Source organism: Myripristis murdjan, chromosome 5 (assembly GCF_902150065.1).
Source record: "Myripristis murdjan chromosome 5, fMyrMur1.1, whole genome shotgun sequence".
Taxonomy (NCBI): Eukaryota; Metazoa; Chordata; class Actinopteri; order Holocentriformes; family Holocentridae; genus Myripristis; species Myripristis murdjan.
In genome coordinates, this window is record NC_043984.1 from 16912228 (window position 1) to 16928014 (window position 15787).

The window sequence follows — 15787 nt, forward strand, 5'->3', positions numbered from 1 at the left end:
TGATGGATTATTCAGTGAGATGTTTTGAGGAGGATATGCATTTTGTTTGCAAGATTTCAGATGACAACACTATATTACACAAATTGAGATGATACCTGAGACTCACTGTATTTGGAAACCAAATTAATCGATCTGTCAGATATCATGAGGATTATGAGGCAGGAATATTGAAGAGTTAGCTCTTGTAAAACTTGAAACTAAACAGGGGATGAAAAAAGGTTATTTGTTTGTTTACTCAGCCTTGTTTTCATATTTAGCTATACCTTCTGTGTGGTGTGACTGTGGTTATTTCTTATTACTTTATTTATGTAAATGGACTGTATTTCTATAGTGCTTTTCTCGTCTACTGACCTCTCAAAGCTCTTTGCAATGTATTCCTTGCTTTTACCCATTCACACACACACTCACACACTGATGGCAGAGGCTACCATTCAAGGTGCCAAGCTGCCCGTCAGGAGGGGTTAGAGGTTCAGCATCTTGCTCAAGGACACTTCAACACGCTCTCTGGAGGAGCCGGGGATCCAACCAGGAACACTCAGATTACAAGACACCCTGCTCCATCTGCTGAGCCATGCCTTCTATGTCTATGTTTGCATAGAAAGGCCCCTCCACATACTCACAGACCGCCTATCTGCTTTTGGATATCATTTAACATCAATGATAGTGATCAAAGCAGAGATTTCGAGCCCAGTTTCCTCCCCTGGGGAAAGATGGAAGGTCACAAACACAGATTGAGGTTTGGTGTTTAACAGGAGGTGGGCAGTGTAGTGGCTGTGTTTAAAAGGAGTGGCACAGGAAGACGCTGCCATGATAAGACAAGAACGAAACCTCAAGTGGAGGTTTGTCCACCTGACATTCAGCCCAGTAGCTGCTCTGCATTGCTGTTTGTGTCTCATTACGTTAGAAAGATAGGAGTGGTTCAACAGAGTGCTGCAGTAATGACCATGCTGTAGATCATGTCTTCTCCCTCTGCTGTGATAAGGCTGCATGCATTCATAAATCAGCCCTACTAATCCCTGTGTCGCTCTTGTGTTTTTCTTATCCCACCCTAAAACCGGTCTGTACTCTGTACATTAGTTAAGAAAAAAAAAAAAGCCACTTCACTTCAAAGATCCACAAACTGAAGTACAGAACCACCTAATTGTTTATTTAATATTTCTGGTTTTTCATTGCCCACATTTTACCCTCTCCATACACAGTAGCCTTTAAGCCGAATCAATAAAGCAAATCCTTTGAATTCCTTGCCTTATTTATCACATTATAATTATACAAATGAGATACCATCATTGTTAGGCAAACACCAGCTACTGACTTTGTTCTCTTCATTCACATACACACAACAAACTCATTAGTGTTTTGAGGGTGATTATGAGAGTAAGTTAGTTATAATGCTAAATTAATTTATCATCTAGGGAGAGGAGAGTCTTTTGGTCCTCTGGAAAACTTTGTACCACGGTTTTGATTTATGAACTACTGGAAGCAGAAGCGCCTTTGATTCCCAGCAGCAGTGCTGACCAAAGTTAATAATATCTACCTCTGACAAAACACTGATAAAAGTCTTTTGCAGTTATGATCAATTAATATAAAGAGCACAGATGACACAAGATAAGGAGAGCTGTGTGTCCTTTCTCACTCTTTCCTTGGTATAGCTAATGTGTAACCCCGCAAGCATGGATTATATTTTTATGTGCTGTAGCAATAAATAGAAAAATCAACAGAGCCCTGCAGACTAATCTATCTCAATCCATGCATACACTATGAGGACACACTAACTACTTAAGCTCTTTCCTCCTTCAACCAGACAACTGCTCTTCATGTCCAAGGACTGTATCGTTCTTAAGATTGGAGTCTTTTTGTGTGTGTGTGTGTGTGTGTGTGTGTGTGTGTGTGTGCTTTTCACCTCACTACGCACCAGGATTAAGGTCTCTGTTCAGCGAGCGAATGCTAACTGTAGGTGGTTGCCATTTGTCAGCTCTAATTGAGTTGTCTGTTTCGGAAGGCGGATGTATGCGAGGTTTAATGGATTCTGTGGCGATATAGGTTCCTCTGTAATTAACCAAGTACACTATGTTCGGGTAATATGAATAATGACAGCTTGATGTGGTGTTGTTATAATACAGAGCAGTTGCAGAGGAGAAACATTAGCGTGTCAGAGGTAGGCTAGATCACGGCACAAGACACTCTTAGCAAGAAGTATTCCTCACATGATGCTGCCTTGCATCCTTAATTCCTGTCCTGCACATTTGCAGCGGCGGAAAATCTTTTTGTCCAACATTTGAGTTTAGACTAGACTTAGACTGTATTAGACTGTATACCAGCTATCAGAGGTGTTATTCCTGGATGTTATACATACAATAAGCAAATAAATTTGATCCAGACTGTGAGAGCTGCATTCAAAGCAGTGAAATCCATGGGAAGCGAAGTACTTAGTGTTCAAACAAATAAGGCCTTTGCAGTTCATTATTTTCATGCCGAGTGGAGACGTTTACTTTGTGAAGCTTTGATATGTTGAGTGTATGGTTGCACAGTATATGTATGAGTGTATGTATGTCTTTTCCTACAAGAGCCTCAACCACCTCCCATAAAATGGAACAAGAGAGCAAGTTTAATATCTTATACTGAAGGGGATCAACTAACATGTAAGTCATCTTTCAACAGTAGCTTTCAAAGACTGACTGACATCTCTCAACCCTTTCAAAATTTGACTTTGGCACTGCTTATGAAGCTTCTTCTTCTTCTTCTTCTTCTTCTTCTTCTTCTTCTTCTTCTTCTTCTGTTTTTTGTCAAAGGATGCTTTCTTCAGGCTGGACACAAATTCAAAGCCTTGCCACAACAATGAAAATTACTTCATTGCCATGCTTGAGTTCTTCTATTCTCTCCATATGACCATTTGTTTGATGAACTTAACGAGCAAGGGCAATTCCTTCTCAGTTATCAGTGTCTTCATTCCTCTCTACATATTCTTACAAAGCCAGTTATTGACTCTATCCAAGGAAGAGAGGACAAGCAGGGGACAGTGACATTTCAAGTCAAAACCGGCACTTTTCTTATCCACATAGCACATAAAAGTCTTGGCCACAGAAAAGGGGAAAATACTGTTTTTTTTTTGTTTGTTTGTTTGTTTGTTTTTTGTTTGTTTTTGTAATTGCCTTCAGTTTACTCATACCTATTTCCAGTGATGATAATTTCCCATTTTTCTCCACACCACATCCTTTCTAATGTACTATTCCACTATTCCACTTAAACAACATAACATCATCATAACAACATTGTCATTCTGACAATGACCAAACATTGTTTTCCCTTGTTTATGCCCAGTTGTATTGTCCTTAAGTACACAAATCTGAATCCAGGCAAATATTAGTCATTTACTTATAAAGTAAAAAATAGCTATATTACTTATATTATTAATAAGTGAAACTAACCATTGGCCTTTGTTTTCATGAATCCCTGCCACTCATCAACCCTCACTCCCCTCCTGGTAGCCTTACATTTTTGTTAAATGTTTGATGCTATTACTGTTATCTATTAAATTACATTTGTCTACACTTCATCAACAGTGCAATAACGCCATATAAATCTACTGAACAACTGTATTGGCCGTCATCAGCAAAAATTAAGTGATTATGTTCATCTATGACTTTTCCTGTGCCGTACTCTTGGATTCAAACTTCCAGTTAAGTTCTGCCAAGGAGCTACTTTAATCTTCCTTTTGTTTCTTGTCTACATTGATCCAATAAAGTGCCTCCTCATCTCAACTCAATGACCTGACCATTAACTTCACTCCAGTCTTAAATTCATGCCGTCTCTGCATGCTGCTGCTCTCGAGAATCTCAGTCTTCTCACTGTCAAATACAAAAATGATAAATTAGAGGTAGGCATTCTCAGTTGACCCCCGTGGAACCACTAATTCTTTATTTACCAATGGGTATCGATATGTCTGTTCAAAATTACATCTTTCAAAATAAGTCACAGTAATTGCTTTGTGCCTTCACTTCAAAGCAATAATTATAGTTTCCAATAAGAACGTGAAACCAAATTAATTCCTCTGCTATTATGGGTAACAAGTAATAACATAGTTTGGCACTAAACACATTCACCATATCGCTGATAGATGAGGCATGCAAGATAAATTCATGATTGCACACCCCAAATAAACTCTACTTCACATTCATACCATCAGGCTTGCTGTACTAATCACTATCTCCTGTCCCTCAGAGTATCCATGGTGCACTACAGCACTAAAACGCTCAGCCAAGACGCACTCCATTAAAGGCAGATGAGTTGATTGGGTTAGATTATCTTTAGGACATTGGAGTTTCTCAGACTGACAGAAACCTTGACCTGAGTGCTTAGTTGATACTAAGATATACAATATGATCTCCGCCAATCAGCACTTTGTTCCATTAGACTTTTATTTTTAACTTTAAGTGTTTTTTTGTTTTGTTTTGTTTTGTTTTTGTTTTTGTTTTGTTTTTTTCAGTGTTTGATTATACACATATTAATATTAATGATGGAATACTAGCTGACACACATGCAAATATGCTTCAAATTGTACTGACTGGCACCATTTAGTAACTAAAGATTCTCTAAATTTCTGTCTCAAAATATACAGCAGTTGTATTACAAATAGTATCAGTTACATGTTCATGCTGTATTATCTACATTCATTATCCATGGCCATGCACTTTAAATTATACTTTCACTTAAATTCCTCTGTGCATATTCATTGCTTCACTGTATATTTATCCACAACTATTAATAACCTCAATAACTTGAGTGTCCCATTAATGTAAAGCCCTATCCCAAGATGCGTCACCAGTAAAACCTGCATATACCATTTCTGCATGGATCTGTGTCTGTTACCCTGTGCCTGTGAGGTGTTTGTTTGAAATGACAGCTTAAGCAATTTGTACTGTGATTCATTTTTTCCACTGCCTTTACATCAACTCAAGCAAGTGTTCATCCGATCATTCTGTGCCTTTACCCTCTTATTCCTGTTCAAGGTCATTGGAGAGTAGAGCCTATCCCAGCATGCACTGGGCAAAGGGCAGGGAAACATGCTGAACAGGTCACCAGTGTATCACAGGGCTAACACAGATAGATAATCACTCACACTCATGTTTGCACAGTTTAAAGCTTCAAATCCACCTGAGTTGTGTGTCTTTGGGTTGTGGGAGGAAACTGGAGCACCCAAGGAGGAGAACCATATGAACACAAGAGGAAGATGTAAACGTCACACACACAGAGCTATGCAGACTCGGGAACCAGACCTGGGACCTTGCTGATCTGAGGCAGCAGTGTTAACCAGTTAACCACCATGCTGCTGCTAAACCAAATATTAATGACGCTGAGTTAAAATTTGATCAGCAGCCTTTACAATACTCGTGCATACTCCAGTTGCTGGGGTGAGGACAGCTTTCAGACTGAGATTGAGAAATTATTTTCCTTGCCCCTCAAAAGGAAGTGACAGTCTGTAATTGTGTTACCCTTTCACAAGGTTACAGCGACACATTTCAAGGAGCAGCAGTTCAGCGTGCATATTCTGCAGCCTAGGCCTGTTTCACTGTGATAGCCCACCACTGCTGTTTGTGTGCCAGAGCTCCTAATAACGGATTATCATGGAGCTGCTCCACATGCTTCACAGAGGCCTTTTAAGCCTTTTCATTACAGAAATGGCTTGATCATATTCCTGTGACTAATTTATAACAACTAAATGCAATAGGCTACATATTAGATGGCACAGCCAAACTTATGAGGAATTTACTAAATTAAATACTGTTGACTGTTTATCGTAAGTTTCTGAAAAGTTCTTGGGTAAGAGGAATTTACAAATATTGTGTAGGACCAGTGCTTAATATTTTGCATCCAACAGAATTTAATTTGTGATAAAGAGTGATGACTTTCTTCAAACTCACAGAGGACAGTGAAATAATTAAATGGTAGTGATATTATGACTCCATAAAACATTTCATGGAAAATGGGAAAACTGTTGCACATCAATCTACACAGCCATGATACTATAAATACACATACAGTGCCTGCCAGAAACTTATCAATTTAGAATGAGGTGATTAATGTCTTTAAATATTACTAATCCAGTGCATCATTTATCAACTTCATTCAATAATATATTATGCAAATTAAAATCAATTGTGGAAAAAAAAAAAAAATCAAATGTACACACTACACTCCATTGTCATCATTTAGTTTTTTACAAGCTGTGTAATTTCCCAGAAAGGATCTTCTGTGACACATGGAGGCACAGGCCTCAAGAATCTGGACCAAACAAAAGTCAAGATTTTCCTTGATAGATAGATAGATAGATAGATAGATAGATAGATAGATAGATAGATATTGATTGATTGATTGATTGATTGATTGATTGATTGATTGATTGATGGATTGATGGATGGATGGATGGATAGATATTGAATTACGGGGAATGTAAGAGAAACCAAATAGGGTTACAAGAATTGCTCTTCCTCCACCATTGATGCACCCTTGAGGGAGACACATCAAACTCTTCCAGTAGAGTTGTTCATTGACCAGAGGCAAAAAAAAATGTGGCTGCCTAAGCTAGCCAGATGTGAATATGCTTTACTGACAATGCATTATTAGTAACTTCCCTGAATAGAAGACCAAACACACAAGCAAACAGACAAACACAATGGGTGCACTTGATGCCTTCCATGTACACTTGCATGAGTCAGCAGAAAATTCAGACCATAAGGCTATATTTACACTGTCCAGTGGTAGACAAAATGTGTACAGTTTCAACCAAAACATTATTGAGGCACAAAGTCCAACAAAGATAGGCATTTCTGCAACATGGACATCGTCTTTATATGCACATATGAAAGGTGAATAATCAGCATTAGACTTAGAACTGAAAGGGTCATTTGCAGGTCAGCACAGGGGATGCAATGTCTGTGTTGTCAACAGAGCTACAATTAAGTAATGGGAGAGGTCACATTCAGCCATGTGCCAATACTATGAGAATTAACTCATAGTGACTAATGACCATTTTGATCTCAGCAAAAGAGCAAATAATAGTTATTGTTGGATAAAGTGGTGGACAAAAGCTGAAAATGAAGTCAGGCACTAATGTCTTAGCCATTCATTTGAAATGCCCCTTTTTACTAAAAGGTGGACATTACAAATTGCAGAGTCAAAGTCTGTCCAAGTACAGGCCCTTTAGTATGGGCCTGTACTCGGGCCCTGTAGCCTAGTTGACTTTGACTGTAAGGACGCCATGTCCCAAAATTGCTTTGAGTACATTTGAACATCACAGCGACCATTTGAAAATAGGAAGAGGGTCTTGTCCCATTGCATTACCTATAAATCATACACCTTATGGGCTAAAAAAAAAAAAAAAAAAAAAAAAAAAGTGTGGACATTGTAGTGCAATTATTGTACAACAAACTGTCAAGGGGGTGGGGGTGGGTATTCACTCTCATCTGCAGAGAGGATCCTCCACAAGCCATGAGCCCCCCTGCTCATGAGGTATGTGCCTAAAAGTCACCTTGGGAGACTGAATTGACAGCATAAGTGATGGCGCAAACGGGCTGGAACTGGGTACATCCGCCGGGAGGGAAGAGCAGAGAGCCATACCGCTGCTTACCTAAAGGAAGGCAGGACCTCGGTGAGATGTAGGCCAACAAGGACAATGGCACTGCCTTGTTTTAAAAGGCCATCCACCATCTCCCCTGAACGTCATTTGAATGAATGGGACTGCTGGTGCTCTGTGATTGATTTAACTTCTATGCTTCTGTGTGGCTGGACACAGACAGCACACAGTCTGCAGCTCTGCAGTGCCATGTTTCCTTTCACTGTCCACGGCTTCGATGTGTGCTCATGTTGTGGACCGACGATTTCAACATTTTGCGTCAAAAAACAGACAGTGCAGGTTTCACATGGGACTGTGCTATGTCCATGCGCTATCGAACAGGCCTAGTGGCCAAAACACCACTGTGTTCTGAATTATCCTATGTAGGTCATCAATGACAACATCTGCGATACGAAAGGAGGCGTTTCGTCAGCATGTGGTTATTAATTATGCCTTTGCACAGACACACAGGGCCCTTACCTTCTGCTGTCGCCTTGCCATATCTGTGGGCTGTTTTGCATTGAATGGGTAAGCGATGCATCGCATCACAAAAACATACAACTGCAGCTTCTTTTTGCGTTCTTCTTCCTCCCTCTGCAGTTTGTCCAAATCCTCTTTCTCATGCTCACTGGCGGCCGACGGGCTAGGGCTGGTCGGACGGGCGCTGCTGCGGCTGCTGCTGGGCGCTAGTCCACCCGAGCTTTCGCTGGTCCTGCTTGGAGAGATGCGGGATCCGGCCTGAGGTGCCATCGCCTCTTTGCTTTCCTCCTCCACTATCCCATCAGATTCCTCCTCGCTGGACGACGGATCTAACATTTTGCCCTAGAGGTGATGCACCCTTACAGATTTCCTAACACAGTAAATGACAGGATTTTTGAATGTTCCTTGCAGACGGTTTACCTTAGTCCTAACCCAACCTCAGTTGTGTAGAATATGCCCGGATTAAAGATAGGGGCCCTAATTCTACTCGCTTGCTGAGAGATGTCAGCAAGGCGAATGATGCTGGAGAAGGTCTGTGTAGCCTGCTTCACACAGAGCTTTCTCCGCCTGCGCCGTGCATTCGTCGATGCTTACGTATTTTCTGTATTTTACTCGCCAGTCAGCGCTGCGGATGTGGGAGGGGGAGGTGGGAGGAGAGGATGGAGGAGGGGTTGGGGGTGCACAGATGAGAGAAGGAGAGTGGATTTTTCGGTGAAAGCGAGCGATGGCCTCTCCCTGCCAGCCAGCCAGGGACGCAGGCGCGGGGAGCTGGCCGTGGTCCTGAAAAGAGAAGAAGCCCAGAGTGAAAGATGCGCGGCTCTTTCTCCTCTAATCTATCATAACATTCTGCAGCGGCACACCTAAGATGGCTGCCATAGAAGTTCAATAATATTGTCATGGAAATTGCTGTTTCATTCATGAGCAGTGCATGACATGCAGGGTGTTAGATGTAACATTTCCAGAATGGATCCTGAGATCCTCTGAGGTTGGGGTAGTTGTGTTTTTTGAGGGAGGGGTACAAGACTGAGAGGCTTAACGTTTGTGATTGTGGGCTTCTGTTAGAGAAAATGATTGTTGCAGCATGTGATGCTGTAGGGCTGCTGCAGTCACACAACATTTCATCTGCTAAGTAGACATGTATAATATTCAAATCTTGATTCACGGATCTGTAAATATTTTCTCTTATTAAAACAATTGTTTTTCAACTCATCATCCAGTTTTTGTATAGTGCTTGGTTTGACCTAAACTATGCTTTCATTGTTAATTTGAGAATGATATTGGGGTAAATATTTTACAAGTGGAGGTTTTAAGTGACCACGACCTATCCGAGCAGAGACCAGATGCTGATATATGATTTTTTTTTTTTTTTTTTTTTTTGTATAGACAACCCCAATGGAATTTCCACTTCATTAATCCAATCTGCAATTTCTGGGTACAGTACAGTTGTCAATATCACCTGTACTGATAAAGGTTAAATATCACAAAAATTACTAGCTTTAAATTCTCAAAAATAATAGTGTATAATTATAATAATGTATAATGTTACTTTGTAGACAGCTTCAATTTATCCATCTTTTAACAGAGCGGAATTGGACTTTGCAGGATGACATCAGTCTTTACAAATTTATTGTATATGTCATTGCAAGTAGCATTAAAGTCATAGTGATAGTTACATGAGGACTGGATTTTAGGAGGAAAGAAATCTGAAATTTGGTAGGTTATTGTAATGTAGTCAAACACTCAGCATTCCAAAACATAACCTGTGACTTTTAAGTAAAGATAATTTATTTTTCAGGAATAACTACAATACTGTATACTATTTAATCTAGTTTTTTTGTTTTGATTTTTAGGTTTGCATAGCTTTTTTAACTTTAGAAGCTAAATAAAAGAAGAATTCATTGTTCAAGTGTAAATGAAAGAAAGCAAGCACGTCTATCAGAGTGACCTTTAAAAAATATGCTTCTGCTTCTTATTTGTATTTATACATTCCATATGGAGCCAAATGGTAGAGATTTACATTTTCATTTACATTTACTTTCTAGGTATTTAGGTGACAATGTTATCTAGAGTGCCATGTGATGCATGCAACAGTAGAACCTTAATTACTGAATCACCAGCATGACAAACAACAAATAATAAGTTAAAGACCTTTCACATGACCTTTCAGAAAAGAAAGGTCATGTGAAATTACTTCCCAAATTACTTCACAAATTTGATCTCAGACTCCTGCAGTCCCACCTTAGAGAAAACACTAATTCCACCATATCAGTCAGTTTAAAACGGTGAGATTGTGTCCCCCAGCTGAATCCAGCTCAGATTACTGGTTGTGTTGGCACTTTTCATTTCAGTGTGCAGGTATGAACTGAAACATAGTTTCCTCTTTCTCTTTCCTCGCAAAATTGCTCAAGAGGTTTTTTTTTTCATGTTTATTTCATTATATTTCATTTATATAGCACTTTAAAAACAAAACATGTTTTGCACCAAAGTGCTTCACAAACAAAACAGTAACAAACAATAGACAGAAACGAAGGACAAGTACAAAGGGACGGAGATGACGTCACCGTTTTTCTGCACCATGTCTCAGTCTGCCTTAGAAATACCATAGAAATTAGTCTAAAAGATCTGACAGCATGCTAGTCAGTTAATCTCATCTCCAGTTTGTTTACATGTCAATTTGGCACCAGCAAATACAATTTCATTGTTTTTTGCAAAGATGGCTGAAGCTGGAGACAAAAGCAGACATGGGTGTTGAAAGGCGGAGATTGATAGCCAAAGAAAACAGAGTAAACATCTGCAAGGCTTCTGAGAGAACAAATACTTGATTTCCATTTTTAGAACACAATATGTATAATATTATCATAGATGATGAAAAAGAAACGTTTCCGCAATGATGAAAACCTTGTCTATGTGCATTGCATATGTACGTTACCCGCATGCAGAGCCTAACTGTAGCGCGCTTCATTCAGGGTTTCACCAAGTGTTGGTATGCCTGGGGAGAATGTAAACAAAGCTGTATGAAATTTTAATGATGCAAGCTTTCCAAAGTAAGGATGACAGTGAATATGAGGTCAGATGTAAAATGAATGAACATGTCATATCATGTCATATGGTAATTATTTACTGTACATCGTGATTAAGTCAAGCCAAGTAAGGTCAAATTTATTTGTACATCCCAATATCACAAATTACAAATTTGCCTCAGCAGGCTTTACAGTAATACAACATTGTCTGTCCTTAGACTCTCATAGCAGATTAATATATAGATACAAAACAAATGAAAGAATATAGGACTAAGGTTTGTAAAAGCTACTATACATTTACAAGGTCTTCATCACATATGATAAAAAAAAAAATGGTGAAATCAGACATTGTCTGCCAGAGATAGAATCTGTGAAAATGACTTTTAAAATATATATAAATGCCAATAATTAGTGCCTCGGGCCAAAGGCCTGAGGTCACTATTGTTATTTACTTTAAAATGCAGAAAACCTTTATAATGTCTACTATGCAGTCATGGGTCTGTGTAGTCGACATTATGAAGGTTCCTGTAGAGAACATATTTTCCCCTCTGAAGTCATCCTTTCTTCCCACTCACTTCACCACTCTGACCCCACACTGCCTTCATCCCCCCCTTCGCAATTCTTCCATTGCCACAGGCGCATCCTGATTTGTGCAAGTGTGAGATGCTCTCAGATCAGCATTTGATATGATGTCCCCAGGCTGTCATGTCCTTTATCTAATCAGATTCATGTTAGAAATGTGACATAATCATTCTGCTGCTGGCAGAAAGGAGCGGGAAAATTCAAGGGTTCCAGACCAGAGCCAATTCTCAGCCTCTTGCTACCGGCTAGAAAAGAGCTATTTATTTTTACCTTCTGTAATTGTGCAGTGACAGTGGGTATTTTCATTTGAATCATAAAAATACATCTGAGGTCATTTTATTTAACATTAGTAAGTCCCACAGATGGCTGTATGTTAATAACGTGTTAACCTGCAATTGGAGCAGTAAGATAATGTAAAATTGCCTAACTTTTTACGTATTTACCCATTTAAATGAATGAAAAAGAGATAGATATCATTTTCATTTCTTACTTTTGATGTTTGGAAGATGCAAGATGCACCAATTGCAAGGGACGTCATGTTGCTGTTGACTTGTGTTGTCTGTCATTTGACTTATGGTATGTTTAGGATGTGAAGTGAATGACAGACATTGAGAGTTTGTAGGCTGTCAACATGTCAGACATGCCAAAAACAAGCACGTCTTCAGCAGGTCAAGTTCAGTGTTATCACTCCCAGCAGAGGAGAAAAGAGGAAAACAACAATCTTGTGTGAAGTGAGAGACAGATGAAGACACAGGGAGCAGATATTATTTGAGGGTCACATCACCCATCAGAAGTAACTCAGTGAAGTTTACTGCCGGTACTTTTTAAATCAGCAGATTTTAACATTTACCCAAGTAGAACTTTACGCAAGTACATTTACATCTCAGTATTTTCACATTGTCATTCCTTTTATTAATATAATTTAATTTAATTAATTTTAATATAATTTTAAAAAAGGTTAACTTGAGCTCCAGAGTCCCTCTTTGGCAGAAAAACTGAACATAGTGAGCACAGGAAGGTTCCTAACACCTTTATGCCGTTGAATTGGACAAAACAACAAGGGAAGACTGTCTTCACCTTTTGGCCGACAGCGATGAGTCAGAAAGTCAAAAACAGAATAATCACCAAATTGTCTTTATTGTAGTTTTTCCCTCAGGTGCTCTATGTTCCTCCTCTAATTCAAAAAGAGTAGGAGAGGTAGACAGGCAGACAAAAAAGGAGCAACATTTGGGGGGAAATCAAATCCCTGCTGACAAAGGTCTTGTGCATGTGTGTGTTTGTGTGAATTAGAGCTGGAGGTAGTGTGGGAGAACATTTTGTCAACATTTTCCTTTTACATTTACAATTAAACATGTATGTTAAATTCCTAGATGTGTGCAGACTCTGTCCATCCTCTGTGCCCTGAGGGTGTCCTCAGGTGTGACTCCATGGACCCGTGGGGTTCCTGGGACATTCTTGGCCAATGAAGCTCCAAACCCTTGAGCAAAGTCTAATCCTGGTTAAACACCATAATCTTTACTACATATTTAATAGTCTGGAAATGAAATCTAGCTTTAAAACAGTGCACATAATGTGAATATATTGATATTGCAATTTGAAGCTCTAATGTGAATAATGATGCGTTACTTTTTAAAAACATTATTATAATCATTATCTTTATTAATGACCCAACAGAGGAGCTGAGAAATTTGTAAAGGATATGGTCCCACTTTGCCAAGGTGAAAAACGCGATCTTCTCCCCTGGCTCATCAAGCTTTCAGCTCTACAGAGAAGAGGACTAGCTCATTATTAGCGCGCCACTTGTGTGCACCCAGATCCTCGCCACTAGTGGTCACCAAATATGGTTTATTGATAATTCTGTGACATCAGCTGTTTTGCTATTTCCAACATGTTGGCAGTTTGCTGCAGGTCATCAAACAATTCAAAAAAGTTAAATGTAATAAAATAGAACACTTTGACTTATATTTGATAGTTACTTTTGGCCAAAAATATAAAAATGCTGAGTATCACGGATGCAAGATGTCAGCACGGTCAAATGATCTGAACTGCTTGCTGTAATAAGGAAAGCAACAAAATCTGTCACAACATACATTCATTCATGTTTCGCTGTTTATCTGGGCCTGGGTTGTGGAGGCAGCAGGCCGAGGAGGTCGGTCTAGATGCTCCTGACCAGGGCCACATCCACCAGCTGTTTCCGGGGGATACCAATGCACTCCTAGGCCATCCAGGATGCATAACCCTGCCATTGTGTGCTGGGTCTGCTCTGGGGTCTCCCAGTAGGTTGTGCCTGGAACACGTCCACCGGGAGGCACCTCAACTCATGACATGGAGCACATCACAATATTCTGGGGTTAGGAAAGTCATGGTGAGCTGGTTAACCTGTTGTATCAGGATGATGCCACTGCAACAGAAATGTGTGCAACTGTGATATTTTAAGGAAAAACACATTCATATATAATTCATATTTTTCTTTGTGCTGGAAAAATGAGGTCATCAATGAAGCACCATCAATGCAACACAGAGCTGCGATGGTCTGGGGTCATTGTTATTGTACATATAAGACTGGGGTTAACAGTAAAAACAGTCAGCTGTGTGTGGACTATCACAATGACAGGCTATTGAACAAACAAACAAATAAACAAACAACAAACAAATGAATACAATCAAGAAAAAACAAAGAAATACATAATTAAGTGCTGGTTTTCTCAGGTGGGAGGAAACAGTCTCCGTATTGCTTCAGTTCAAATCCTACTGGAAATGTTTCCTGCAAATCTAATAAGCTGCTTGACAAATGAAAGTCACTTGTTCCCAACCTGGGCTGTGTCAGTTTCAGCCCTGGGATGGTTAGGGATACTGTGATTCCTCCACTGTGACTCCTCATTTAAATAAATTCTGCAGAAATCCTGAGATTTGGACATTTGGAAGGAGATATTAGAGTGACATTAGAGTTTGAATATATGCCACCACTGTTCTGCTTGCAGCAGAATGATGTCGCAGGTGGATACAGGATATGGCAGCCCAGGGACATCACGTCAAATGTTTGTCTGCGAACATCTCTCAATTGCTGAAATAAGGACAAATGTCCTGAGTTACTCATGAAACTGTGAACTCAACATGCATGGCGGAGGAGCAGGCCTGTATTCTTCCCCTCTGAGATTAAATTGAATCTGACAGCTGGATGAAAAGCTACTATTCCAGATGTTCCCGACACGTCTGACCAGCAAACTCCCCGTAGGTAACCATGTTTTCAAGCACTCCTCATTTCCTCGTTTGCTCTGGTGGACTTCCTTTTGCCTTGACTGGTCATTCTGCTTTCCTCTTCTAGATTTTTCACAAATAGCTTGTCCATGTGGATTGTCAACATGAACTTTGCCTTTGTTCCCCATATTTTTCCTCAGGCTATTGGCTGTCGCTGCCAGGTGAGGCAGGTAGTAGACTGACACTGGCCTGTCATTTTTTGTCTTGGTTTCTAGGAGTGTATGATGTTGCGATTCCTTGAAGAGGTCTTGCGCTAACTTCTGCAGCAGAATTCTCCAAGCCTTGTACACATTAATAATTGACTGATGCTCTCTCCCTCACTCTTCAACTAGAGTGTGTACACATTAAATGTTGATGTGCTTGACGGTACCACAAAACATGGGCCAGCATGGAGAAAAAAACAACATGATAAGCTGCTATTCAGTATTGTAACAATAGCTGTAATTGTTATTGTGTTAAAGGAAAACATCTATGCTTTAATTTTTTGGTGTATTTGCTTTATCACAGTTGTAATGCCGATTACAATAGAGGTGAGCACAACTTTAAAGCGGTTGCTTGACTTGAGTTTTATTTGGGATGAAATCTGCCAAAATGAATGTGAACAGCAAAAACTTCTTGCAGCATAAACTCTCAGCATCGGTTCAACCTGGTGCCAGCTGTCAAAAGTGCTGAGAGTTGAGTTATAAGACAGTGGAGAAGGTCACTGGGAGCCACTGAGGCTATGACACAGCTAAATGCTGGCCACTGGAGACAAGATGCATCACCTGACCTTCCTCTGACCTTACATTGGAGCTTTATTGATTGATAGTAGCCATCTGCTCGTTGTCCCTGCCTTGCT

General features: G+C 39.8%; 1 protein-coding gene across 8 annotated transcripts in view; it reads right to left on the reverse strand.

The window, feature by feature from the left end:
- Nucleotides 1-8640, reverse strand: part of cadpsb (Ca2+-dependent activator protein for secretion b) — a 73762-nt gene extending 65122 nt beyond the window's left edge. For all 8 annotated transcript variants that reach the window (XM_030051400.1, XM_030051407.1, XM_030051405.1 and 5 more), the window contains exon 1: nt 8090-8640. In XM_030051400.1, the coding sequence (XP_029907260.1) occupies nt 8090-8425 (336 nt within the window). In that variant the 5' untranslated portion in view covers nt 8426-8640. The remainder of the gene's footprint in view (nt 1-8089) is intronic.
- Nucleotides 8641-15787: the final 7147 nt, after the last annotated feature.